The 27,888-nt window shown below is 45.0% G+C and overlaps 1 protein-coding gene across 3 annotated transcripts in view; it reads right to left on the minus strand.

Moving 5' to 3' along the window:
• PODN (podocan) overlaps positions 1–17,456 on the minus strand; it is a 29,871-nt gene extending 12,415 nt beyond the window's left edge. The window contains exons 1-7 of one of the 3 annotated variants that reach the window (XM_077333706.1): positions 17,216–17,456; positions 12,564–12,832; positions 10,975–11,068; positions 7,629–7,693; positions 4,333–4,442; positions 2,208–2,364; positions 647–762 (exon numbers count right to left, since the gene is read on the minus strand). In XM_077333706.1, coding sequence (XP_077189821.1) covers positions 647–762; positions 2,208–2,364; positions 4,333–4,442; positions 7,629–7,693; positions 10,975–11,068; positions 12,564–12,832; positions 17,216–17,324 — 920 coding nt within the window. In that variant the 5' untranslated portion in view covers positions 17,325–17,456. Of the gene's footprint in view, positions 1–646; positions 763–2,207; positions 2,365–4,332; positions 4,443–7,628; positions 7,694–10,974; positions 11,069–12,563; positions 12,833–16,274; positions 16,512–17,196 lie in introns of those variants that run through there. The other 2 variants (XM_077333708.1, XM_077333707.1) reach the window with 2 other exon arrangements.
• Positions 17,457–27,888: the final 10,432 nt, after the last annotated feature.

Genomic DNA, 27,888 nt, shown 5'->3' on the forward strand with positions numbered 1-27,888 from the left:
TATGGGAAAATAGGATGCTGGATGAAATGGACCATTGATTTCATCCAGCAGAGCTCTTGTTATGATCTTGGTGCAGTAGTTAAGAGTGGTGACCTCTACTCTCCTCCACATGCACCTAGCTGGGTAACCTTCAGTTGTCATAAAGCTGTTCTAGGAGATCAGTTCTGTCAGAGCTCTCTCAGCCCCACCTACCTCACAGGGTGTCTCTTGTGGGGAGAGGACGAAAATGTGATTGCATGCCACCTTGACACTCCTTTGGGGTATTAAAAACCAAATTATTATTATTATTATTATTATTATTATTATTATTATTATTATTGGATCAATTAATAATTTACAAGCCATAGTAGGGAACCACCTTTGCTTTTTAATTTTCAAAAACATTATTTTCATTATTTTTCTTTACTAGCTATTGCTTTTATTCATTCATTTTCTGTCCCTCCCCATTTATCTTCCTCTCCCTGCTTGCCAATACCAAAAGGCAGGATTCCTGCTGCCCTCTGCCCCCATCCTGGTCAGGCCAGGCAGGAATTAGTTATAGTAATGATATTTACAATTACTTTTTTGATTCATTTGTTGATTGCCCAGTGCACAGCACATCACTGACTTTAACATCTACTAAAGAAGACCTACTCTATGTGCTCACCAGAAGGTTTCATTGTCCATTCCCTCATTTGTTAATTTGTTATTCTGCAGATATAGTTCTCGAAGTCCTGACAGTTCACTGAAGGCTCCTTTGGGAATCTTCTCCAACTTGTTGTTCTGTGATAAGTAAACATAGGAAGTAGAGCATAGCCTTCTAGAAACATAGATGGACATGCATGAAGATGCCTTTTATGGAATCAGATCATCAGTCTATCAAGCTCAGTATTCTTTTCTCAGAATGGAAGCAGCTCTCTGGGGAGTCAGGCTGAAGTCTTTCACACCAGCTCCTGCTTGGACGTTTTAACTGAACCTGAGAACGTCTGCATGCAAAGCAGATGCTCTTCCACTGAGCCATGGCCTCTTCCCAAGGTACGAGCTGGCCCTTTCTACGGCAAAGCAAGCAGCTGCTAATGTTGGCTCAAAGCCCTCCCTAACACTTCAGATATAGTCACACTTTACTCAGTTTTGCTTTCCGAAGGTTGCTACCTTTTAAACCTTAAAAATATTATCTCATGCATTCAGCACTAGTCTGAGACCAGGTGCCACTCTCAGCTTTCATGCAGAAACCAATGATGAAGTAGTGTGCAAGCACAGAGTTGCTCCCTGGAATCTTCTGCCACTTTGCATCCCTTGCTTTATGCAGTTGCTGAATATGATCCCATCATCATTTTGGCAATTTTGGAACCACATGCTAACTAAGAAAAGCCCAAGTGGGTAGCTGTGTTGGTCTGAAGTATTGGACTCTATTTTTGTTAAGAAAAACCCAAGTTCTTGCAAGTCCTCCTGGTCTTCCAGTGGAAAATCTTTTCATTTGAAGGAGGGCAGCCAGAAAAAACTGTGCGTTATAATAGCCATGTCCACTTCCTGAAATGTTCAGCAAGTACCAAGGGAATTAAGTATGGTTGAGCGACATGTCAGGGAACCCTGCCCTAAAGGAAGGCTTAAATGTTTCTAGTTTTGGAGCAAGTCTTACATGTACCATACATGCCTGCAAGCGGACTGTCTCACACATTTGCCCTTTTTCTAAAGGAGGCCTCTTCACAGATCTTGTGATTTCCTATTCTCAGGAAGTGTTCTGAACAGATAACCAATAAAACCAAAATTTGGGAACCAAATTTTTAACCATGTTGGCATAACTTACACCGAATGATCTTTTGCCATTTGACACATACAAGTGTGTTGAATGGCAAAAGACCCTTTGGCAAAGGAGATGTTCCTTCACACATTCTGCCAGCGATTAAAAAGCTCCTGAAAGCTTCTGCTTGCAGAAGCACTGTATGGATTTGTTCATCCTGTCTACTGACTTCATAGCCTAGGGATGATTTAGCTGTTGACGTTGTTATTGGACTCTCTCAGATTTAGTGGAGTTGTTTGCATTAATTGTATTCGTCATGGTAATATTTTTATGCATTCCTGGGTGCTGTTGTTTATAACATTATTATCAATAATAATAATCCAAACAGTCCAAATACTCAGATCTAAACAAGCATAAGCATTTGACATGTAGAGAGATACGATCCCACACCCAGCCCCCAAAGACCTCATGGAATTGGGACTCTTACCTTTAGGTGTAGCTTATATAGTGCTTGGGGTAGATTCTTTGGAACGTATTTTAAGAAATTGCTAGACATAATCAGTACTTCCACATTGCTGGACCCATTGAACATACTTTCTGGTAACCCAGAATCTTCAAGTTTGTTATTATGCAGGTACACTGACCTATATAAAAGAAAAACAAGTAAATTTGGGATCCGTATAAACTGAACTGCTCTGTTTTATTCCAGGAAGTTTTCTGAACAATGAACTCGAAACCTCTTTGTCAGGGGTCTATGAGTAATTATACTAGCAGCTTGCCAGCGTTTCTCTGTTCCTTCCAGCTGGCCCAGGGACATTGGGGAAACCCTGTGACCATCTCATGTCTCTACTGATGATCCCACCCCTTCCCCCGTGGTCCCTATGGGACCCTAAGACAAATGGCACAACTCCTGCCACCAGTACCTCAGAGTTCAGAGTCCTTTGTACCTATGATACAGTTCAGGAGTCCACCTAGACCATTTCTGCTGTGGATGAGATCCCCACATCAGCAGTTTTAAATACCCAAAGAAAGTAAACAATTCAACCCAAAATTCTACTACTAACAGCGCAGATCCAAATTTCTTGGGAATATCCTACAGTATTCCCTGATACCTTTGAGCCAATGGATTATTGATATTATTAAAACACTAATATAAGGAAATACTGTAGGATTTTTCCACACTGACTATCTTTCACTATTGTTACAACAATCTTATATTGGAGGACTCAAGCACTGAATAGGTTCCTTGTTTTTCTGTTGGTATTCTATTGTGAACTTTCCTTTTTTCGTGTTGTAATCTTATTGTCAATCAATGGAGGCAACCAATCAGAAGTTTGGTGGTCTAGCTTTTAAAAAAAATTTAAACCTACACGTGGTAATGTGTATTCATTGCTATGCATTGCCATGTCAGGTAACCACCCCCCAAAAAACCCAAACACGGCCAGCCAGCAGAGGGCACAGCAAGGGACGTAGCCCCCCCCATCAGTTCCATTAAGTCTCTTTGTAGTTTTTTTTAAGTGCCTCCTTCCCTTCCTCCTCTCAGTTGTCAGACCCCCATCTCTTCTTCTCCTCTCTTTGCCCCTCCCCAACCTGCTGGCCCACCCTCCTGCCGCTCAGTGATTCCTTTCTGCAATCACCTAGGGCTCCTGCCTTCCCTCTCCCTCTCCAAGCACTTCTTAAGTGGGGTGCTGCCTCCATGCCACCTGTGCCGCTTCTGTGCTGCCCCATGCTGCCTCCACATCATCTGTTCTCCCTCCACGCTGCCCGTGCTGCTTCCATGCCACCCCATGCCACCCGTATTGCCTCCAGGGGTCTGAAAGCCGAGAGGAGGAAGGGAAGGAGGCTCTTAGTAAAAAAACACTACATTGAGACTTAATGAAGGTTGGTCTGACAGGGAGTGAGAATCTGCCTCTCTCACTGGACAGAAAATTGAGGGGGAGGGTGGGAGCAAGCTGATGTCCCTTTCCCCTTTCCCTTTCCCCTTGTGACTTTCCCCTTCCATACGTGCTTTGCCCTGTTTTCTCTCTGGCTTGCACATTTTATGGTGGTAAATCCACTTTCCTGGATTTACCGCAACGTGAGTTTTAAATGGTGAAATCATGAGGTGGCTGCTGGGCAACTTCTGGATGTAGGTAATGTCATGTGGAGGGCCCTGAATATGTCACCAACATTAGGAGGCTGTCCAGCTTCATTTTTCACGTGTAGAAATTCCCACTGTTTAAGTGCTGTATACATTTTGAGCAGAAACTTTTCACGTGTGGGTGGAAGCCACATAGCTTTTTTATTCTGATGCATGATGCATTTATAACAAATATTTAAAGCTGTCACAGGTTGGAACCGCTTGAAAAATGATCACAGGGAGAGCTGAATTTTCAGTTAAGAGATATGGTATATATTTTCCACCATAGAATAACATCCAACAGATGCCAACATGATGCATTTGTATATGATTGGCTTGAATCCCTTCTATGATAAACAATTATCTTCTCTTGTTCCAAGCATTATTTGCGGACCACAAATGGCTTTTAAAAACCTAAACAACCACTTTCCCCCTTCTACCTCAAAAGCAGTAATATATTTTCGTTTCCTTGCCTCCTGACTTCTTTATTTACCTCAGATTTGGCTTCTGTCCAAACGTGAGCTCATAAATCTTAGTGAGATTATTAGCAGCAAAGTCTGCACTGATCAAGGTACTTGGGAGGAATTTTGGAGCTGCTGTGAGCTGAAAAACAAATATAAGGCCAAAGTTATATAACATAAAACTTCATCCACCATCATAGTTACCTTTACAACAGACAGTTACCAGGCTGTTTGTTCCTCAAAAGACATGGAAAATTATTACCCTCACAGAAAAGAAAATCTCTGTTGTCAGTGACATAAATGATCACTGCAGGAAACAGTCTATCTTTTCCTGCAATATGCCTGGAAGAACTTTTGTTTGGATTAGGAATGTTGTTGTTTTATTAATAATGGAAAAAGTGGATTCCGAGAACAAGTACATTTCCTGCAGCATTTATAATCTTTTTCAGAAATAGGTCACTGCTCCTCTTAGGATAGTCCCTTGACAAAGCAAGAGCACATGACAAAGTCCCTCTGCCTTCTCATTCTAAACCCTCTCACAGAGTAGATAATGATAGAAACAACCCTTCTGAAGGCTGCTTTTTAGGTTGCTTTTAAAAGCTATGCATGTACTTTATGAAGAGTATCCTCATCTGAGGGCTTGTAGGAAAGTAATGGGAGTCAATTCTAATAATATTCAATGTTTCATATCAGTTGTACACTAAGCAGTACACAAAGCACAAAGATGACATGATCTCCACCTTCAGAGGCAGTAATCCTCTGAATACCAGTATGAGGGGGCGATATCAGGAGAAGACTTTGTCCTCTCGGCCCTGTATGTTGGCTCTGCAGGACAACTGGTTGACTGGACAAGATAGACCACTGATCTCATCCAGCAAGGATTTTCTCATGTTCACCAGACCATAGAGAAAATGCTTCAAATATGCATCTGCAGAATGAAATTTTTATGTATGATCTTCTAGTGCAGTGGTCCCCAACCCCCGGTCCGGGGACTGGTACCAGTCCGTGGCCATGGCTCTTCCTTGTCCTCCTCCCTGGCTGCTGCCTCAGGGGCTACCCTGCCACTCTGCTGACGGCTAAGCTTTGGTGCTCTCCAGCAGCCGCTATGGCTGGGGCTCCCCCTCAGCATGGCACTGCGCAGCTGCTGCTGGAAGTGCCCCCCAGCATGCGGAGGGAAGACAGGGGTGCCAACGGGAAAGCAAGTGGAGCAGGGGCTCAAGCGGCAGCGGTGTCCCTTGGCAAAAGACTACCCCACCCCCAGGCCTCAGTAAAATTGTCAAGCGCTGACCGGTCCCCAGTGATAAAAAGGTTGGGGACCACTGTTCTAGTGCATTTTATTTACAAGATTCCTAATTCTGAGTAATGCTAGTTTCAGGGTTATAGTAAAAATGCTATAAAATATTGACTTTGGCAAGGACATTCTAAAATCTCAGTAAGAAAAACAGGACTATTTTTAATGACCTTCAACTTATATAAGAAATTATGCTCCAAAAGTTGTTCTTTTAAAATTCCCTAAGCTATGCATAATAATATTTCTGAGGATTTGTAATCTTGTGCACAATCATCTTATACCAGAAGAGGAATCTGATTCTAAGTACAGAGATTGTTTTTGCATGGGCAGAGATTATTTTACTTATTTATTTATAGATCATTGCTATACCTTTCTATTAAAATAGCCACAAGGCAGCTAATGATGTACCTATGATAGTTCAGCATTTCCATCTTAGCCCTTCCTTCCTGCTGAAGAAAAACCATGCAGGTCTTGGTTATAGCATCTCCCCTTGCAGAGTGTATGATGCAGAAAGCATTTTGTCTGGCTTGTCCTGGAACTCAATAGTCAAAGCAACAAGCTGTTTTTGCATGTCCATAATGTCCCAGTAGAAAAGATAGCCCAGGCAAGCCAGATCCTGTCAGATTTCGGAAACTAAGCAGGGCTGACCCTGGCTAGTATTGGGGTGGGAAACCTCCAAGAATCTGAATGGAGCACTAGTGCTCTAAGGAATACTAGGGGGCATAATGTGGAACCAGGCAATGTCCCTTCCCAGGCTACACTACACATGCCATGCAGTAAATAAATAAAAGCAGAACATATTCTGAAGTTTGCTTCTATTATATGGATGCAATTTTCTTCTGCTGCAGTCTCAGGAAGAAAGGTCAAAAACTATTTTATCGCATAAGGGGGGAAATTGGACAGAAACGTTCTGGAATATTAGTCACAATCTGGCATGTGTTCTACTTTTATGGAACTGCTCTTTGCCAAAACTGTTACATGGAAAATAGCTGTAAAGGGAAGGAAAGGACATGATGTTACTAGAGAAGCAGTTTGATACTGCAACTCAGCCACAATAGAGTAATTTCATTTGTACAGTTACAGCAATTTCCCTTTCATTGGGCACAATATTCAGTTGTACTGCTGTAGCTGAAGCTGTAGAGAAAGGAACTTGACTTAGCATTTACACTGAATTTCATAGCTTTGCTCCAAGACTGAATCATGGCCAGCTGGTCAAGTCTTTCTTCAAAACTCCACCTTTTGTGATGGGGGACTTATACTTTTCATAAAGTATATTTATGACATTTAGGATATATTTGGCTCCACATTTTCATTGTAGTAATTGTGAGATGAATTGGATATATATTAGCTCTGTGCTTGTGTGCAACAAAACGGGTAATTAAGTGAGCACAACATATCACATGATCAGTCCTCCTGCCACTCTGACATTTGTTGTAATGCAGCAGGAAGAGCCCATTCAAATGGGCTTCCATAGCTCAGTCAGGTAAGATAACACCTTTGATTCTGGTGTATTAATGCAAGAGGATAACTTTGTACGGGATATGTGTATACTACTGGACCCGCAAAACTGTAGCCATTCTGGAATGCTTATTTTTAAGTCCATAGGGGGAAACGTGTTTTAAGAGGCTGCTTGCTAAACCCTTTGAAAGCCAAAAGAGTTTGGCACTTGTTAGAAGTTGGCCGCTTCCTAGTCTTATGAATACCAATGTGTGCAAAAGTATGCACAGTCTTCCTTTGCGCAAAACTGAATACGTGTATGGAAATATGCTGTTCAATAGTACTTTCTCTCGCCTCTTGAATATTTTCAAAGGAGAAAATGGTAGCATGTAACCTATTAAACCTGTTTCCTTTAACAGTCATTATGCAGCTCTGTACAGTGTTGCCTGCAGTGAACCTTGCATCAATTTCCCCCTTCAACCAAAACAATAAAAGGCCCTTCTTAACCCACCCTCTGTCCTGGGGATACTTATTACATGTTCCAAGTACTGAAATAAACATATTTATGCAGCAATTCTTACATCTGTCAAATGTCCTTACTTGATTGTTTGCAAGGTACAAATAATTCAGACTTTCCAGTTGTTCAAATGCTTCCTCTGGAAGTCCTAAAAATAAAAAGAATGTTTGGACAATCAGAAGCTCATAGGAACAATCAGCAATGAGGGTTTCTAGCTTCTGAAGGAGGGCTGTGTTAATATTCTTTCCCCCCCGCCTCAAAAACACCTAGGTTCTATGAGCTTTTATTTTGTAACAGAGTCTTAAATTTTGTGTCCTTGAAATATGTTATTGTGCTGAGTTCAAGAAAATATTGAGTACAAGAGTAAAAATATTTTTAACTAACTAACTGGGAGTAAGGGAGAGCCTGGGATGTCGCTTGGCCCCAGCCTTGGTGCCGCCTGTTGGGAGGGCAGGAAGGCCCTGTGAATGCCATGTCCTGTAAAGCCTCCCCACTGCCTGCACGCCTGCCTACCTGTGGCCTGACCCTGCCCTCCAGCCGCATGCTCTGAGTTGCTGCATGGGGCTGGGAGGGCCTTCCCCACGGCCTCCCGGTCCTGTGGGGGCCGGTCCTGCCAGAAGACTCACCACAAGCCTCCTTGCCACCTGCCTGCCTGCCTCTCCATGGCCCGAGCCCACCTCCCAGCTGTGCGACCTGAGATGTTGGGTGGGGTGGGTGGGGCCTTATCCGTGGCCTTCTAGTCCCGCACAGAACTGGGCCCACCGGAAGCCTTCCTGCTCTCTGCCCATCTGCCTCCCTGTGGGCTGAGTGGGATGTTGCCACTTCCCAACCCCATGCAAACACAGTGGGCCGTCACCACCTCCCAGCCAGCTCTTGGTCTTCCAAACTGAGAGCTAGTGCCATCCCCGCTTCTGCAACAGTACTGCTCCTTGATTCACATGGAGGTGGCCAGGTATGCTTCTGCTGGGCCTGGCCCCATGTGGAACTGTGTGCCCGCTCAGAAGGCCTTTCTCCACACCACAGTGCTGACCACACAGAGCCATGAGGCTCCAGCGCCACTCCTCGCCCAGGGAGAGGCAGGAAGTGGAACATCCAGCCACCATGGAGGCTTTTGGCTGCCCCATGGCCTTCCGCCTCCGTCCTGCCGTCTTTTAAGTGAGATTTCCAGCTAATGAACTTTATAAAAATGGATTATTCAGTCGGAGCCTAGGATCTTTCTCACTGAGGAACTGATATGTGAGTCTGCTGTCCTGAAGAAGTGCTTATGTATGTCTACCACTGCTCTGCCAAAAATGCCAAAAGACTCCAATTATCTCTACAAAAAAGCCAATAGACTCCAATTATCTCTTTTCCAAAGGAAACCAATCCAGGTAGTGCTTCAATGGAACTTCATGGTGTTTGAAGAAGGGTGAAGTATTATTCCCAAAAAATGCTGATACATATATTTGTGTATATTTTCCCTTCCACTAGTGAACTATTGTCCAAACATGAAGGAAATTTTAAACTAATATAATTTTTTTGATTTTGCAACATTGGCTTGGACCTTATGTTTTATCTCCTGGGACTAGTGCAGCCCTTTTATTTATTTCTTTGCAGGGAAGCATCTGGAATTCCTTTGATCCAAATTTCTCATATTTTAGAATTTCAGATTACCACTTATTTTCCAAAATTATCCTTTGTTCTTTTTACGGTTTTCAGGTTTCTTGACAGAATGCTGTGCTTGCATGATTTGCTCCCAAGTTCATGTTCTGTTCCTTTGTTGTAACCACACACACACACAATCAATGTCCACGTGAGCATAGATTGAGCATCTCACCAAAATCTTGATATAATTATAAATATGGTCATACCAAGATTCCTTTTGTGTAATGTTTCTCTCAGCACAGGAGCACATTGCTTTAAATGACATATTTATATTTCAGAATTAGTTTTAAACTAGACATTAAGCCTGCTGTAGTCAAATACAGCGGACGCTAGGAATGTGCTTGGGGGGATGGGTAGAAGTAAGGGAGAAAGAGAGGCATGGAGAAAGAGAGAAAGGGAAAGAGGGATGAAGAGAGAAAGAGAGGGAGGAAGAGTGAGAAAAGAAGAGTAAGGAAGGGACGAAGTAGGTAGGTAGGAAGGGCGGGGCAATGGAATGGTGGGCAGAAGGAAGGAAAGGTGGGAGATGAAGGGAAAGGTGGGGGGCCAGGGGGAAGGCTGGGGAGGGGGAGGGTGCAGTAGCGATGGGTGGCTGGGTGGCTGGTTGTGCAGAGGAAAGTGGCGGGGTGGGGATAGAGAAGGCGGGTGGGTATGGCAGGTAGGAATGGGGGAGGGGCACGGCAGACAGAGGCCAGAGGACGTACCGTGCGGTGGAAGGATCGCAGAGGACGGGGCGCCGTGTGTGCTGGGAGCGTGCTCAGGCTGTGGGCGGCAGCATGACCCTGTGGGCGGGGCGCGTTCCAGGTGGTGTCGGACGGCAGGGTGGGGAGGGGTGGAGGGGGGTGTGGGCGGCGGCGCACTGGTGTTTGGGGGGAGTGGTCTGCGGGGCGGGGTGGTGGAGGCGGCCGCAGGGACGGGGCGCGAAGTCGGCGAGGCAAAGCAGCCGGACAGCAGAAGGGGCGCAGAGCCTGACGGCGGCGCGGCAACTCGTTGAGGGCGGGTGGAGGGTAGGAGGCGGAAAGGATATTGGGGGGTTAGAATAGAGAGCGGGGAAGGCGGTGCAGAGTAGTGGAAGACAGCGGGGATGGACGGTGGTTGGGGGGCCAGGCGTGATGGGTAGCCTTGGCGGAGGTGAGGCAGTCTGGGGCGGGCGAGGGAGGCAGAAGGGTGACATAGCAGGCGAGGCGAGGAATCGGCCATGGAGGAAGGGTAGGGCGGTCGGCTGGTGAGGTGGCTCTGGGGCTGGCGGGCTGGGAATGGCGGGCGGCAGGGGAAGGCAGGCGACGTTGGGAGGTGGGTGGCTGAGGAGGCGGGCGGAGCAGCGGAGGGCCCAATCGGCTGGTGCTTCGCGTCAGCCGATTGGGGCTGCCACTGGTCAGTTGGGGGGCAGGAGGCAAATCCTCTGCCGTCCCCATCACGGACGGGCTCCTCCCAGGGAGCCCTTAGCCTTTTATTTTTAACCGCAGAGCGGTTAAAGAAGATATCCTCTTTCTTAAATCAGAATTCAGGGGGTACAGAATTCTGGGCAGAGTGAACTAGCATAATTATAAAAGAGTGGACTTGGGGGAGTACTTTCCTAGTGCATGGGTTCTCTTTGTGAAAACAGGATCCTTACAAAGATGTAGGATTTATTCTAACCTTCAAATCAACATGTATAGGTCAGAAGTGGTGCACAACTCTAATCCCCCTCCCCGAGTGCTGAATGGCCATATGCTTTGCCCTATAATAAGCTCATCCATCTCAGCTTTTATCCGCACTCAGATGTTATCCTGAAGTTTCCCGGCTTACCTTTGGAAGTGAGCCTGTTGTTTTGTAAATTGAGAGTTTCAAGATTGTAAAGACGTGCAAGCTCTTCTGGAAAAATTTCTTCTATCTGGTTGTTCTGGAGGAAGAGAGAAGATTGATCAGCAGCTAAAGCCTTTAAGAGGACTCCCAGTTAAAACAGAAAGGCACTTCCAAGAATCTTCACCTTGCTCTGAATGACAAGAATGCTTATCTCTTGAGTGAGCTTGTAGGGCACAGTGTTCAGTTTCCTGCCCTACTGATCTTGTATAGGATGCTGCAACAGCTGCTTTGGGGGCAAAAGCCTTTGCTTGTACTGCAATAAATAGAGAACCCAAGACAGGATTAGGCAAGGCCACATGGGCTGGGATCAAAAGAGCTATGGTAAATGCACTCAAATGCTGGACATGCCTAGTAGACGTCTGTACATTGTCCACCCCTTTCAAGTAACAGTCACCCATGTCCTATCACAAATTGCGAGTTTTGCCATAGGAGGGTGTTTGTGTCCCTTAAGAGTCAAACGAGTGGTGTTTGTGATACTACAGAAACTTGCAGCCATACACCAGCTGCAAGTTCTCCATGTTTGGTAGCCCAACAGATGGCCAATTCTGGTAAGGAGGACTATAGCGCAAAAGAAAAGGGATTTCCCCTGTGCCATTTCCCCAACTCTTATTTGCTCTATTCAACCACTGTGCATGAAGGTATTCCTTGTTCATGCAGCTGCCTGATGGGGCAAATAATCCCCAGGCTGTTTGACTCCTAAAACTGGTGCTCTAGTCCTGATCCAAATTGGGCCCTACAATGCCTTTACATGGAATTGTGCCTTGGGACGCATGGCTACAATATGGCTACCAATTCCTATTGGGAAATTGTGTTTAAAAAAAAAAAAAACCTGTCTAGTTGTTCTCTAGTTTGTTGCCTCCAGGCCATAATAGACCAAAAGGGACCTAGCTTGCACTGCTCTTTACACAGGGTGTTTCCTAAGGGAAATGTAGAAGTGAATAGGGGTGGGTGGTGAATTTTGACGCTGGCCTGCCTACAGTGGGGCTGCTTGCATGTTAACTGAGCAGTGCTCTCAATCAACACACAATGTTTTTGAGTAAATCGCTAGGCCAAAAGGGAAAGGAACAACTAACTATATTCCTGTGGGTCTTTCTTGGTGTTAATTCTAAGACATGCCTTTTAGAAGCTGAAACTTAACACTTCCAGGGACAATATCAGCAGGACCTCCAGGACCAGGATATAAGCTGAGACATTTTAAAGGTCACAGCAGCACAAGAAAAACCATTATATGTGTGGCGCTTTGATGCTTCAGCTCCCTAAGTATCTTCCTTTTTTCTTTGCCTACTGATTCAAAGCTGCTTGTATCTGATTTAGAACTGCACATTTTGTATAGAAAACCGCCCCCTTTTTCTTACACAAAATGATCAATGATGAACATTTTTATAATGTTTTCCCCTTAAGCAATCTTGATAAGCCTGCCATAGACTATGCATTGCCCACGCACGCACATACAATCATTAAATCACTAGGCTGCAACTAGATAACAATGGACTCCCACAACTAATTTGTGATCCATGTTTTGTTTACTTTACCTGCAAGGAAAGGTGGCTGGTCAGTTCTGGTATATCAATAGGAAATTCTTTCAGAGAAAACCCTCCACAATCCACAATCCCTTCCTGAAAACAGCTACATTTTTTAGGGCAATCTGGAGTCAATGAGTTGCGTTCTGGGCTGAGCATTTCAGATGAATTTTCTGGGAAATCATTGCTGTCTTCATCCTTCTGATCTTGAATCCTGCTAGAGCCAAGTGCCAACAGCCACAACACAGGAAACAGGATGATGAATTTTGGGTACATTTCCACTGAAATCAAGGAAAATACCATGAGTTGGCATTCCCAAGCTTTTTGATTGTAAAAGCTGGCACTACCGCTACAACATAAATATAGAAGGTGTTTTTGTAAAAAAATTAAAAGCAGGCCTGCTTTGCTCTTTAAATAGCATGGTACTGTACTCTCAGATGAAGGCTTACCACCAATGAAAAAACAGGTAACCAGATGTAAAACAGGACACTATTTCTCTAGTAGTTGTATAGAAACGGAATTTGACAGGTATAGCTTTTCCTGACTCTGCTGTAACACAAAATACAGGCAGTGCCCTCCTAAGTAAACTATATATGGCCCACCATTCTTTTATAGGTCAATGCAACTTAAAGACATGTCCACAAGCCATAAAACTAGGGATGCAAGTCCCCAGGTGGGACTTGGGGATTCCCTGGAATTGTAGCTCATCTCCAAACTAAAGAGATCAGTTGCCTTAGGGAAAATGGCTGCTTTGGAGGGTGGACTCCATAGCTTTATACTCCACTGAGGTCCCTCCTTGCCCCAAATCTTAGCCACTCCCTGTTGTTATGTATGATGGAACCCTTCATCGCTGGACACAGTGCCCAATCACCCATGGCCTCCTCTACCAGTCTAGGCTTATGCCAAAGCCAGACTCTAGGTTTTCTAGCCTGGCCAGACTCCATTTTCAGCTTGACCAAAGCCACCGGTCTGACCTGACAGCTGCAACCCTTGTGCTCTGCATTCATTCCTCTCCCACTCCTTTGTATTGCTAATTCAGTGGCCAGCAGAGACGGTGCACCGGAGAGCTCTTGCCCATCCTCTTTGTCTTCATACTTGTGATTCAACCCAAGCCACTTTGCCAGGAGGGAATTTCCCCTACACCCAACTAGCTGGTCTCTTGAGACCCCTGGAACCATCCCATTGTACTACCAGAGCCATCAAGTCCCTCCCTCACCCATCTCCTGAGCCATTAGCACCCATTTTACCCATTGCTTCAACCCTGAGACAGCCCATCTAGTGTGCGTGCAATATCTAGCACAGTGGTCCCCAACCTGCGGGCCGCGGCCCGGCGCCGGGCCGCAAAGGCCAAGGGGCCGGGCCGCGGCTCCCTCTCCCCGCCCCCCCCGCAGTAAAAACCCCCCGCAGTAAAAAACCCGGGAAGCTACTTACTGCGGGAGGGCGGGGAGAGGGAATCAGGGCCGGCTGCGCCCGTGCAGGCCGCGCCCGCGCGGTCCGCGGGTGCGGCCCGATCCACGGGCGCGGCTTGCGGGCGCGGCCGGGCGCGGCTCGCGGGCGCGGCCCGATCCGCGGGTGCGGCCCACGGGCGCGGCTCGCGGGCGCGGCCCGATCCGTGGGCGCGGCCCGCGGGCGCGGCCGGGCGCGGCCCAAAGCGTGGGCGTGGCCCAAAGCGTGGGCGTGGCCGCGGGCCCTGCGGGCGCGGCCCAATGCCCTGCCGGTCCCCAGCCTAATAAAGGTTGGGGACCACTGATCTAGCATACTCCGCCATCCAACAGGGTACAAAAGTCCCTGTTCTGGCAACCCACTTTGCCAACTCTGGAGCCTTGGATCCATCCAGAGAGCCCTGCTGGACTCCGTGCCGTCTGTGTCTCCACCTTTTCAGGACCTAGTAACTATCCTTCCATTGACCCTCTATCACAGACTCTTTTCCTTTCAATCCTTTATTTCCCCATCTGCTAGATTGATAGTGTGCTTGTTACACGTTTGTCTATGTCTCTTTATTTTACTTTCTATTAAATAAAGACTGCCTATTTTATTCTTATATATCTGTTGTCTGCCTCAAGTTCACAGGGTGCAGCAATTACCTAATATACATAGGCAACTTTTAAAGTTGCCTGATCTCTTGCAAGCTATTCCCCAAACTTGACACATGTCTCCTGACCAATTCAGGTAACACAGTTCCACCCAAAAGTCTTCATGTATTTCCCAACCTAGAATTGGCAACCCTCAATTAAAATAATGAGTGTGTGCATTATATTATATAAAAATGTCAGCAAGCCTTTGCAAAGAAAGCAAAAATCCATTTTTCTAGCTGTCAAATGTTTGCTAACAGATACTGTGTGACTGTGAACCAGATCATTGTAGCATGGAAGAAAAGCCATATTTTCTAATGGGTGTTCATGCATTTATCTAACTGGGAGAATGGCTGATCGAATATCACTCAGCAAACAGTCAGTATCAATGAAATCTGAATATTAGGCTGGTACTCTGGATATACTTTCTAAGAAGCCAGTCCCATAGAAGTTAGCATACTTCATAGTAGGATAGGAGCACACTTATACATTTTAAATAAATTATATACTAACATGATTCAACCCAAACCATACAGTCGGCACGTGGCAGAGAAGGCAGTTAACTCAAGCCTTTTGAAGCTGATACTGCTCCACATCACAAGAGTTTTCCCCAAAGAGCAATACAAGACTTCAGGCTGGCTCCAGCTTGGAAAACCGCATTGAAGCTGTTTGTTGTCTACAGTCCAACTTCTATCATCAGATGTTGAGTGAATTCCCTTCCAAAGACTGCAACATCCACATGCTGCATTTCTGTGGTAGAGCATGGATCCTATTTCTTTTTGTAAGTGAATGCCATAAAGCCCAAAATGTTTATATGTCTAAAGTCTGATAAAGACACTGCAAAATAGAATAATCTCTGATATCAGTAAATATAATTTGTTGTAATACAAATTGTATGACAAAAGTAAAGATTAACGTGGAGATAGATTTTGGTTTTGAAGTCAATTCTTTTGCTAAGTAAGAAGACTCATATATTATTGATATCAGCCTGCCTTTTCCTGCTTCGTTGGCTTTGAATTGTGCTCTGGTGCCACCCGATAGGATTCAGAAACATCTGCTTACTTAAAACAGCAGTAGGCAGAAGTTTTTGATTTCATTTTCAGTTCAAATAAGATCTTAAGTTTGTTTTTGTTTTTAAAGAAATCCTAGCTCTCAAATGCCTCCTCCAAAGAATGTTGCCTCACACAACAACAAGTCTATGCAAAGACCCCACTGCTTTTGGGCTGTGATTCTGAGACACCCAACAGAGCTGAAGACAGGTACAACAGATTTCTCCTGTTTAAGTAGCAACCATGTCCTGGTTTTTGTTTCAGTGTTCATAGCAGCAGCCTCTGTCAAGCCCCAAATCCCCAGCACCATGAGAACATTTTGGTGCTCTGCTTAGCATAATCTGGAGTCCTCAAGAGTTGCTAGAAAATTTTCTATCCAGTAAAGTCCATTAGACATGCACAAGCTATAGTTAATTAATTCAATGCCTACAGCATTCTGTATTTCAGGACAGTAAAATAGAACCTATTGTTAGTATAACCAGGTTATTCATTTTTGGGTGTGCATAATGAGTTTTCAAACTGCCATGGCTAAAATCAAAGCAGCTGTTCACTGTCCCCCAACTATGTTCTATTAGAGAAGAAAACTGCTGAAACAAACTCACCTCTGCTTAGATGATAGTGATGAAAATATCTGGAGAAAAATGTTTCCCTTGTCCCCCCCACATGCACACATACACACATGCACACACTCTCTCACACCAAGTTCCCTTGGCTTACGCCATGTCAATTACACACTCCAAGCACCAAACAATTTCCCAAGTCAGATCCTTTCCAGATGTGATCAGTGGAACTAGAGGGGGGGCGGAAAGCGAGAAATAGGCAACCCTCTCTCTCAAAGAGAATTTCCTGTCCTTTCTATGCAAAGAGGAATTTTCCAAAGTCACCATATGGGAAAGTGTAAGTGAGCAGAATGGAAGGGATGGGGGGGGGGGAGGGAGGGAGAGAGAGAGAGAAGGAAGAAAACTATAGTATAAAGATAATAGCCTGGGCAAATAATTTCCAGTCATTTTGATCAGCACAGCCTGTGAGGAAAGAGAATATGAAAGAAAGAGAGCAGTAACCAATACTAAGCTGACAGAGAAGTATGCTGCCTATTCGTCCTCCTATTTACACTTTCATTTTTTTGTTCACAAGTTCTTATACCCGTTTTAGTTTTTGCCTCCCTACATGGTTTCCTTGCCTTGTCTGAACTCCCACCTCTTTCCAGACCTTTTCAGCCCACCAAAATTTCTTCATGGGGCACCAGAAAAAAAGCCTATAAAACTTCAAGCAAGTTGAATTCATGCTCAAGATATAAACATTTCTTCCACTTCCTTCACCATGGAGTAATTGGTGATGTTTATGCCATATCCATACCATTTTCCAGACAAGAAGTAAACTATTCCTGGGCAACCTGACTAGCTCTTGTCAGAGTATTGTTTTCTAATATATTAAAGAGGAAACTATTTTTATTAGGAGGGAATTAGTTGAGTACAAATGGCATGCACTAAAATAAATCAAAGGTTACATAAATGCCCCCGGTACCTGTCAGAAATATGCAGACCTCTTCCTTGCTGTACTTGCTGGTCATCAGAAGTTCTCCAAGTGCTTCTCAATTCTACTTGAACATGTGAATTGAAGTGCTGCAGTTTCTTCCTTTCCCTGCACCCCATCTTGGCTTCTTTTCATTGGAACAAGGCCACCTTTGGACCTTGAGCTATTCCCAGAAGCCAGTGAGGGAAGTGTGCATTTGCACTGTGCAGATTGGCTGCTTTATGTAAAATGATTCAGATCTAGGTTTTATTCTGCACTCCCCACCCTCAGCCTCTACAGTCTGCACTTTGTGACCCCGAGGACCACACACAACAATGCCATAAGAGAACTGAGCTTTTTTCCAGCCCAGAAAATTGCTGCGATTTTAAAGGATGACAGAATGTTTTAGTTTTTATTTCCAGTGAGTTGCTCTTTTTAAAAAATTATAAGAAAGGACAGAATCTAGAGTGCAATGGAAGCCCTGTACATTCATTTTATTTTTAATTTCAGGAGCACATACCAAAGGAGACAAGACGTGGAAACGGAGCTCTTAGTACTCAATCTTCACTTTAAAAAGTGTTCTCAAGCTTGTTGAACCCAAGCACTCCTTATTCAGATGTTTCTACTTCCCTCCTGTGAACCTAGCACCAGCCATCTGTGGGATGGAGAGAAGGGAATAAAGGGGAGCAAAGGTGCAGAATAAAACAGGTGCTGGGGAAATAAAAGACCCACGGCTTTACTGAATGCAGTGCAGGAGCAATGGGGGAGCATGAGGATGGACCCTGCATCCGGCAACCTGCCTGTCACCCAGTGAACCCCACATCCCCAGTCCAACTGCTAGGGGGTGTAACCAAGAGGTGGAAAATCCAGAGGGCCATGTGCATCACTATGTCATTCCTTTGCCACCTGGTGGTAAAAGCCATGTTGACAGCCCCCAAGCCGGGCATGCTGCATAATTGGCTCCATCCCATAACCCTTAGGGGAGTCCCCAACTGTGGCATGTGGGCATGCAGGCATTGCCTTCCAGGTGAAAAGATTCATCCTAATGCCCAACTCACCCAAGCTGTCACAATAAAAGACAACTGTAAGCCATAACAACTGAAGAGCAGGGAGGGAGAGGGCCAAGGTCCAGGTGACAGGGCTAAGGTCCAGGTAAATAAAGGCAGCAGGAGGAGTACAGGGAGGGCTCTCAGGAGTGTCCACCAGCCTGCCTCCCCTGAGACAAGTCCCCGCATGCAGTGGGGTATTCTCCTTTAGACCATGGACCTACACATTGCTCTAGCCATGCAGTCTGAAGCATACCCTAGAGCAGTGGTCCCCAACCTTTTTATCACCGGGGACCACTCAACGCTTGACAATTTTACTGAGGCCCGGTGGGGGGGGGGTAGTTTACTCCTCTACTCTCAACCACTGCCCTAACGCTCTCTGATCGCTATGGTAATGTTTAAACATCCCTTCAAAATAAGATACAGACACGCCACAACAATGAACATAAGGAACATTTTATTTTCATGGAAATTTTAACTCATGTCAATGACAAATCAATGGGAACCCTGAGCTTGTTTCTCTGCAACGAGATAGTCCCATCTGGGAGTGATGGGAGACAATGACACCCGAAGTGTGTTATAAAGGGGCGGGGGGGGGGGGATGAAGCAAAGGGCTGGGGGAGGGGAGAAGGCGTCCTTCCCGGCCCACCTCCAATTAGTCGATGGACCACATGTGGTCCGTGGCCCACAGATTGGGGATCGCTACCCTAGAGGGATGAACCAGATCCAATGGGATGAAATTAATTAAAAAGAAATTCTGTCTAAACATCCGGAAGAACTTCCTGACAGAACAGTTTCTCAGTGGAACAGGCTTCCTCGGGAGGTGGTGGGTTCTCCATCTTTGGAAATTTTTAAACAGAGGCTGGATAGCCATCTGATGGAGAGGCTGATTCTGTGAAGATTCAAGGGGGTGGCAGGTTACAGTGGATGAGCAATAGGGTTGTGTGAGTGTCCTGCATAGTGCAGGGGGTTGGACTAGATGACCCAGGAGGATCCCTTCCAACTCTATGATTCTATGCCAACCTCAAGGCCATTGCCTGCTGCCCTCCTGCTGGGATAAGTCTTGGCTGCATAATGTGGGGTTCTCAAATGCTGTGCATAAGCAGCAGTGGATAAAAAGGAGGGTTTCCCTTATAGCGTTCTCACTGTCAGCCACATTCTCTTTCCCAGCTCCATGTCCCTACTCAACTACTTGAGTAGGAAGGCAAATTGTGGAAAGATGGCTGCTATAGCCCGAAACATCCAGGCTGAATGTTTTCCTTTCTCCTGGGCAGGCACTTAAGGCCTGGGCAAGGCTGTGAGATACAAGCCCTTGGGCCCAAGCAAAAGGGCTCATAGCCTGAGAGTCACAACCAAAAACCAGCAGGAATATCTGGAGTGGGGGAATCTGCTCTGCATTCAGAGTCTAGACGCCTTCAACTCTCCCTTCTCCTATTCATTTGTATTATTGTAGTTCATCTTTTGCTTCAAATGAAATTTCTCCTTTATCATCACACAGATTTAGGAGGCACTGGGGATCAGGGTGGAGTTAATACCAGTCATTCCTAAGAATACAGTGAATATCAAAACCAGTCCTTAGTCAGAAGTTCATTTGCCTCAAAGGTGTTTTTCATTTCATCTTTTTCCCATGAAGTTTGCATGGACTTGCCTTTAGGCTGCTGGAACATAATTTCTTGTTGCTAGTGCTGCCAACACCAGCTTGCAGTTTCTTTCCAAGAAGCCAGTGGCCATCTAACATCAGCCTTATGTGCACCTCTCTTATTTGAGTACAGAATTTCCAGGGGCAAATACATTCCCAGGCTGGTTCCCTTTGGAGTCAGTCAGTCAAACTTTATTGCACTAGGCCATAGGCCATTGCAAGATCAGATACAATAGAATTATTAAAAACAAAAACAAACACAGTAAAAATTACATACATTCACCCATACCTTCTGCTCATTAGCATGCAGTATTTGCTGCAAGGCCAGCTCGAATCTTTCTTGTGGCCAAACCAAAAGTGGCAACCCTTTGTGACACAAATGTGTCCGTATCGGAGAGCAAATACCCTAATCTATCATGAGCTGAAGAAAATGCCTCTGGAATGATTTTATTTAAAAATTTCCTCCTTGAATCTGTATACAGTGAGCATTCCAGTAAATAGTGTGGCAAATATTCAACTACTAGGTTCCCACAAATACAGAGACGTTGTAACAGAGGGATTTGAGCATATCTCCCTGTCAGAACAGAAGAGGGCATTGTCTGAAATCTCAGGGCTGAAAACGCTACTCTTAGCTTGCTCACATTTATATTACCCAGATATGGGACTCTGCTGTGATGTTTTTTTAAAGGTCTTAAACCATGGAGCACACCTGTAACGCACAATTAAAGATCTGTCAATTTTTGCGTCCTGGGAGAAAACCCATTCTCTTAGGTCTTTGTTTTTTCCTAATTCTGCTAGTAAATCATCTGGGACAGTGTAGTGTGAAATAATACCATCTGTGCAGGTAGAAAGTGACCCTTTAGCTTCTATGGCAGAGTTAAAGCACTGATGGCTAAAGGAGTTTGCAGTAGACAGTGTATTCTTTTTCCACCATTTTAGCAGGGCTAAATGTGCACGAGCTCTAAAAGAGGGAAGTCCAAGCTCTGCCCTCATCAAGGCGGCCAGGGCCCCTTTGGGAAGAGCTAAGACACGTCTCACAAAGGTGTTCTGAATGGATGCCGGGAGCTCCCTTGAGCGGCGGCCTGACGCGTTGGAGGCGCTTCGTGCCTCCATTGCGTCAGGCTGCTGGCAAGGAAGCAACTGCGAGCCGCGCTTTGCGTGGCTCGCAGTTGCTTCCTTGTCAGTAGGGTGGGAATTGGCCCGGCCGATGGTCTGTCCAGAGGAAGGGGCCAATCGGCACCCTTCCTCATCCTGGACCGAGTCCGCCCTAACTCCTCCCACACAGCCCTTACAGCTTTATTTAGTCCGCGGCACCCGCAGCGCCGCGGGCTGTGTTAAGATGCTTTTAGGGATGCTATGTGGGCATGCCATGACAGGGTCTCAGAGAATGTCACACCTAAGTACTTAAATGATTTGCATTGCTCTATTTGGGTGCCCTGTATACTCCAAGTTGATCTTTTTTTTTGGGGGGGGGGGTTTAAGACGATGACTTTTGTTTTTTGATAGTTAATGGTTAGAGCTTCCTCCCTACAGTAATCACCCAATCTATCCAGCAGCCTACTTAGTCCAACTCTGGTCAGGAGAAAAGGGCCATATCATCTGCATACAGCAGGACTGAGATTTTCTGCTGGCCTATAGAGGGTGCCACAAATTGTGTGCTGTCTCTGCACTATGTCATTAATAAACAAATTAAAGAGCAAAGGTCCCAGGACACATCCTTTTCTGATTGGAGGGTTCCCTTTGGAGGAAAGACCACTGGAAACTCTTTGGGATTTTATTTTTTAATATACAGGTGGCGCACAGGCCAGTGAGCAAGAGGTATTCCTACAGGGCAACAAATCTGGTAGATAGTCACAAGGTGAGATCCTAACCCCCAGGGTTGCCAATCTACAGGTAATTTCTGTAGATTTTCTGTAATTACAACTAATCTCCAAGCAACTGATTAATTCACCTGGAGAAAATTGCCACTTTGGAAGGTGGAATCTAGGGCATGAAACCCTCTTGAAGTCCCCTCACCTTCATAACCCCACAAACACTATCCTCATGTTCCATCTTCAAAATCAACAGATGTTTCCCAACCTGAAACTGGCAACCCTATGCACCAAGGTATTTCAACCAACCGGCCCAGTAGAGAGAAATGAATCTAACAGCTGTTCTTTCTTTCCACAAAAAATTCCCCCCTTCCTTTAGCTGAACAGGGAGACACTTCCTTTCAAGTCCTAAGAGGCTGTATGACCTAACCTATTCATGTCCATTAAATTGTAAAGAAGGATAGACTGAGCCACAGTGATCAGAATCCAAACTGTCACAATACATTCCTGGGTAAGTTTCATTTGTTTGCAATAAAACAAACTCAGTGTCTCCTAAGACTGAAAACGTTCAGGGAAAAATGTTCATTAAGAAGAAGAATTGGTTCTTATATGCCATTTTTCTCTACCAGGAAGAGTCTCAAAGTTTACAATCTCCTTCCCTTTCCTCTCCCCACAACAGACACTCTGTGAGGTAGGTGAGGCTGAGAGAGCCCTGATATTACTGCTCAGTCAGAACAGCTTTATCAGTGCTGTGGCGAGCCCAAGGTCACCCAGCTGGCTGCATGTGGAGGAAGTGCAGGGAATCAAACTTGGCTCACCAGATAAGATGTCAGCATTCCTAAGCACTACACCAAGCTCATGATCATGACCTTATCCCCCCACATACAGACATAACCATCCCACATTTTTATAAGATCCAGTATAAGAGAATATGTTGTATCACTTTGGTTGTTCTTAATAAAAGCTATTAGTAAAAAAAGAACCAACACACAGTCACCTTACAATGAAATCAGGGATCAGTACCTGACTAATGTAGAGTTTGTATCACATGTTCAGCTGTACGTAGGTTGTCTGTAACATCAGAACTACTCTATGCACATTTAAAGAGCAATCAAGTATACACTGCACATGGATGGAATTTACATTGACATAACATTAACTTGTGAATTAGATTAACATTTAAAACAAACCTAACTACCAACCCCCAGTACTGGGGGCAGATGAAGGGAGATTTATGTTCAAGGAATACTTGCTTACGTGCAGATAGTTACAGGAGGAGAAGGATGGGGATGAGGCTGATTGGGACTGGCATCAGTGACAGGAAGCCGCTTACTGCTGCCCACATAGCTAGAATCTGGGGCTGGGCAAATAAAGGGGCCATCCTCTCAATGTAGACAGACAGGCTCAATGAGGTTGCAGGATGGAGAGGAGAGACACAATGAGGTAACATGGTTGCCATTTGAAATTTCGATAGAGAATACATAAGCTTCATAGAAGTGATTTCCAGCTGTTGCTTATCTTCTGACAACAATGAATCCCTATAAAAAAACTTCACCTGCATGTGTGTGGCAACCTCTGAAAGGTTCTGTGAATGTTGAGAACCTAAGCTTTAAAGACCTAAAGACATTCCAAGACATCCTTCTCTTATATTTTATCCAGCAGCACTCTTATACATCCTCCCAATGCCCAGCTTTGTCTGAGTGGGACCTATCAACTGCACCTCTGGTTCCCAACCCCCAGTCCAGGGACCGGGACAGGTCCGTAGATCAGTCGGTACCGGGCCACGGCGCCTCATCGTCCTCCCCGGCTGCTGCCTCGGGGGCTGCCCTGCCACTCTGTCATTGGCTCACCTTTGGTGCTCTCCAACAGCCACCATGGCTGGGGCTCCCCCTAGGCATGGCACTGCACAGCTGTTGCTGGCAGCGCCCCCCAGTGGGTGGCAGGAAGTCAGGGGCGCCGGCGGGAAAGCAAATGGAGCAGGAGCTCAGGCGGCGGTAACGTCCCTCGGCAAAAGACTACCCCCCTCCCCGGGCCTCAGTAAAATTGTTAAGCATTGACCAGTCCCCGGTGACAAAAAGGTTGGGGACCACTACACCAGTAAGTAAATAAAGACTGCTCCATGCATTTCAGAACAGAGTGACGTTCTCTTTGTTCCCCTCAAAGCAATGGTGATTGACTTGAAGCGTGGAAGATTTTATAACTCAAGCTATATCACCATGTCGCATCTGAAATGGGCTGATACCTTTGGTGAACAGCAAACAGTTTAAGCAAAGCTGCTTCCCTTCAGATATGCACAAAAGTGTGTCAAGTAGCCATTAGTGGGCAATTTTCAGTCAACTGCTCCAACATAATTTTTTTTTAAACCACACAAAGGTAGTTTGGAGTTGAGAGCAAGAATTCAGCTTTTACTACAGTTGCTCTTTCTACTCTGTTAAGTGTTACCAAATTGAGATGTAGACAGAGCCTAACATCCTATTATTTGAAGATATCATTTTCCAAGAGGGTATGAAGACTCTTCTTCAAAATTACATGAGGTAAAATAAACCATAGTTCTTGCCTGTAGAAGTGCCCCCATCTGTTTGCAAGGACTACCCAAATTGCTTCCACACCACACAGGATTTTTTAGTGTATCTTCCACACATGGGAATCTTACTGCCTGCAGATTGACATAATGTGCCAATATGGGTGTTATTAAGGGAAAATCAACTACATGTTGAAAGAATAAACCTGGACCTTAAATCTTTCTATATTTTCTCTGTGAGATGAGGAATATACTAAATTGGTTCACAAGAATTTGTCAGGCTTAGGTGGCAAGTTCTCATACTTTTTCTGCTGTAATTCTTCCCTCATAATATACTGAGGATGGATAGAGAGCAGCTATGTAGTCAGAAGAAAGGAGCACCACATCTCAGGATCTTTTTTATATTCCACTATCTTAAACCTCTTATCTGTCTCTTGAGAAACCTATATGCATCTTAAACCTAAGAGCATCTTATCTGTCTCTTGAGAAACCTATATGCAGGTCAAGAAGCAACATTGAGAACCAGGCATGAAATCACTGATTAGTTCAAAATTGAGAAAGGAGTTTGGCAAGGCTGTATACTGTTGCCTTGCCTATTTAACTTGTATGTGGAGCATATCATGAGAAAGGCGAGGTTAGATAAGTGACGAATTGGGATCAAGATTGCAGGGAGAAATATCAACAACCTCAGATATGCAGATGATGCCACTCTAATGGCAGAAAGTGAAGAGGAACTAAAGAGCCTGTTGATGCGGGTGAAGGAGGAAAGTGCAAAAGTTGAAACTCAACATCAAGAACATGAAGATCATGGCATCCGGCCCTCTCAATTCCTGACAAATAGATGGGGAAGAAATTGAGGTAGTGACAGATTCTATTTTCCTGGGCTCCAAGATCACTGCAGATGGGTATTGCAGCAAAAAAATTAAAAGACACTTGCTCCTGGGGTGGAAAGCTATGGCAAATCTAGACAGCATCCTAAAAAGCAAAGACATCACCCTGCCAACTAAAGTGCGTCTAGTCAAGGCTATGGTCTTCCCAGTTGCAATGTATGGCTGTGAAAGTTGAACCATAAGTAAGGCCGAGCTTCAAAGAATTGAGGCTTTTGAACTCTGGTGCTGGAGAAGACTCTTGTGAGTCCCTTGGACCCGTGGTCCCCAACCTTTTCCTGGTTGAGGACTGCTTCCGGGGGTGGAGGAGAGAGGGCGGCCCGAGCGGCGTGCACGCACAGCAGCGCTGCGCAAACACGCATGAGCAGAGCTGCCGTGCATGTGCATCTGCAGGGCACAAATGTGCACATGCGGGAGCACCACGCAAATGCACACGTGCAAAGCTGCCGCACAAATGCGCATGCACAAAGCTGCCACGCGGAATGGTAGAGGACAGGAAGGCCTGGAGGGGTTGCGATGGGTCAGACACGACTTCGCACCTAACAACAATCTTAAACCTAACAGTGATCTTGAAAGAATGGACTTCCATTAGTCAATTCTGGTACAATTAAGGTTGTAGTCCTAAATCCTATGTACACTTACCGTACGTGTAAGATCCATTCACATGCTACAGGGATTACCATGTTCATGGCCTAGTGCTGCTCACTTCTTTGGCCTTCATTACTTCAGCTCTACTAAATGTAAGTATTTTCATTACAGTTATAAAAGTCTGATGGATATGTTTGCCCTTTATTGCCACTTGCAGGTATGAAAGGTGACTGGAACGTGGCATGAACTTATTATGTAGTAGCCTATTTGTCTGTTAATAAATCAGTTTCCTTAGGGCTGGTTTACATATCCATGTTCAGCTCTTGCTGACAGTGACATCAAGTAAAGTTAGAACACTTTCAGTGTGGGGTAGTGCTTAAGAGGTGTGACTTCTAATCTGGTGAGCTGGGTTTGATCCCCCACTCCTCCAGATGCAGCCCATTGGCTGACCTTGGACCAGTCACAATTCTGTGAGTTCTGTTAAAGCTCTCTCAGCCTCACCTACCTCACAGAGTGTCTGTTTTGGGGACTGGAATGGAAAGGCGTTTTAAAGTGCTTTGGGTAGTGAAAAGTGGAGTATAAAAAACCCAGCTTCTTTTTCAATATTGCTTTATAAATAAGTATCCCAGAGGATACATGTTTTCAAGCACTTATATTGTCAACCCTTCAAAGATGGAGGTCCTGTGGCTTTGCAGGAAAGGTCCAAGTGAGGAAGTGTGCCTACCCAACCTGGATGGAATACCCTGGGGGTGATTCTTGATGCCTCCCTCTCGATGGAGGCTCAGATCATTCATGATGGTAGCGCGGCTGGCATTTTACCACCTTCGCCAAGCCAAACTACAAGAACCTAGCCACAGTGGATCCATGTGAAAGTCACCTCTAGACCGGACTTCTGCAACTCGCTGAACACTGGTCTGCCCTTATCCTTGATCTGGAAACTACAATTGGTCCAGAATGCAGCTGCTAGGATCCTCACAGGAACACCATGGAGGTCCCACATTCAGCCCATCCTCCAGCAGCTGAACTGGCTTCCAGATGAATTCCAGATCAGGCTTAAGGTTTTGGCTTAAGGCATTTGGTTGAGGTCAACCCAAACCACTGCTTCTCATCAGCCCCCCCCCCCCCCAGCCTCTCTCCTACAACCATCACTGCAGAGTCACCCACCCAACTGGGCCTTCAGTACACATTGATTTATTGTTCTTGTTCTTGTTATTATTGTATTATTATAAACTGAGTTATTTGTATTGTTCCTGTTTGATGTAAACTGAACTGAGCCTTCAGGGAGCGTGGTATATAAATATAATAATTAAATAACTTTATACCTTAGTTATAGGCATCCACCTTAGACAGGTTCAGGTGCAAGATGCCAGCAAAAGATAAAAAGAGGTGGTGATTTTGCCCAGTCCTGTATCCTTAATGGCAACTCCCTCAATACTCCTCATATAGGAGTTTCAAGATAAGCAACATATTACTAGGGTGAGAGGACTGTGACAACTTCTGTTAACAGTGAGATAATCAGTGCCATGTTTTCCCATTAAATACAGTGAAGTGGAGGCTCCATCCTTTCCCAATAGCTACCTTGTAACATAAAAAGGAACATTGCTGTTTTTATGATAAAGGCACTCATCTCAATATGCATGCTATACATGTATTTTTATGCAGATATTTAAATTCCATTGATTAAAAGTGTTGTTGACACCACGATAACTTAATATGACTAGCCAACAAAATAGATTAGAATAACTGTGTAAGAATGCACTCTTCATTGGATGTACCATAAATAGAGTAAGAATGCTCAGTTTGAAAGCATTTGCACATCTGTTTCTAATTTAATATAATATATAGGCTGCTATCAAGTAAACCAGTGGTAGTCAACCTGTGGTCCTCCAGACGTCCATGGACTACAATTCTCATGAGCCCCTGCCAGCATGTGCTGGCAGGGGCTCATGGGAGTTGTATTCCATGGACACCTGGAGGACCACAGGTTGACTACTCCTGAAGTACACAGTCAAGCATACTTCTCTTCCAAGACGTTTATAATTCTGAAATATAGTCATTTGTGACTGATCTCTCGTGTACTACACCTGTCAGAGCATCAGCAGGAAAATGTTTCTGGCAGAAGGATTTCTAGGAAAAGATAAATGTAGAAATGCTTTTGGATTCTGAAGACATGAATAGACCAACATTTACATGACATCTGACCTTCCCTGGC

The sequence above is a fragment of the Paroedura picta genome, chromosome 4 (assembly GCF_049243985.1).
Source record: "Paroedura picta isolate Pp20150507F chromosome 4, Ppicta_v3.0, whole genome shotgun sequence".
NCBI classification, from domain to species: Eukaryota; Metazoa; Chordata; class Lepidosauria; order Squamata; family Gekkonidae; genus Paroedura; species Paroedura picta.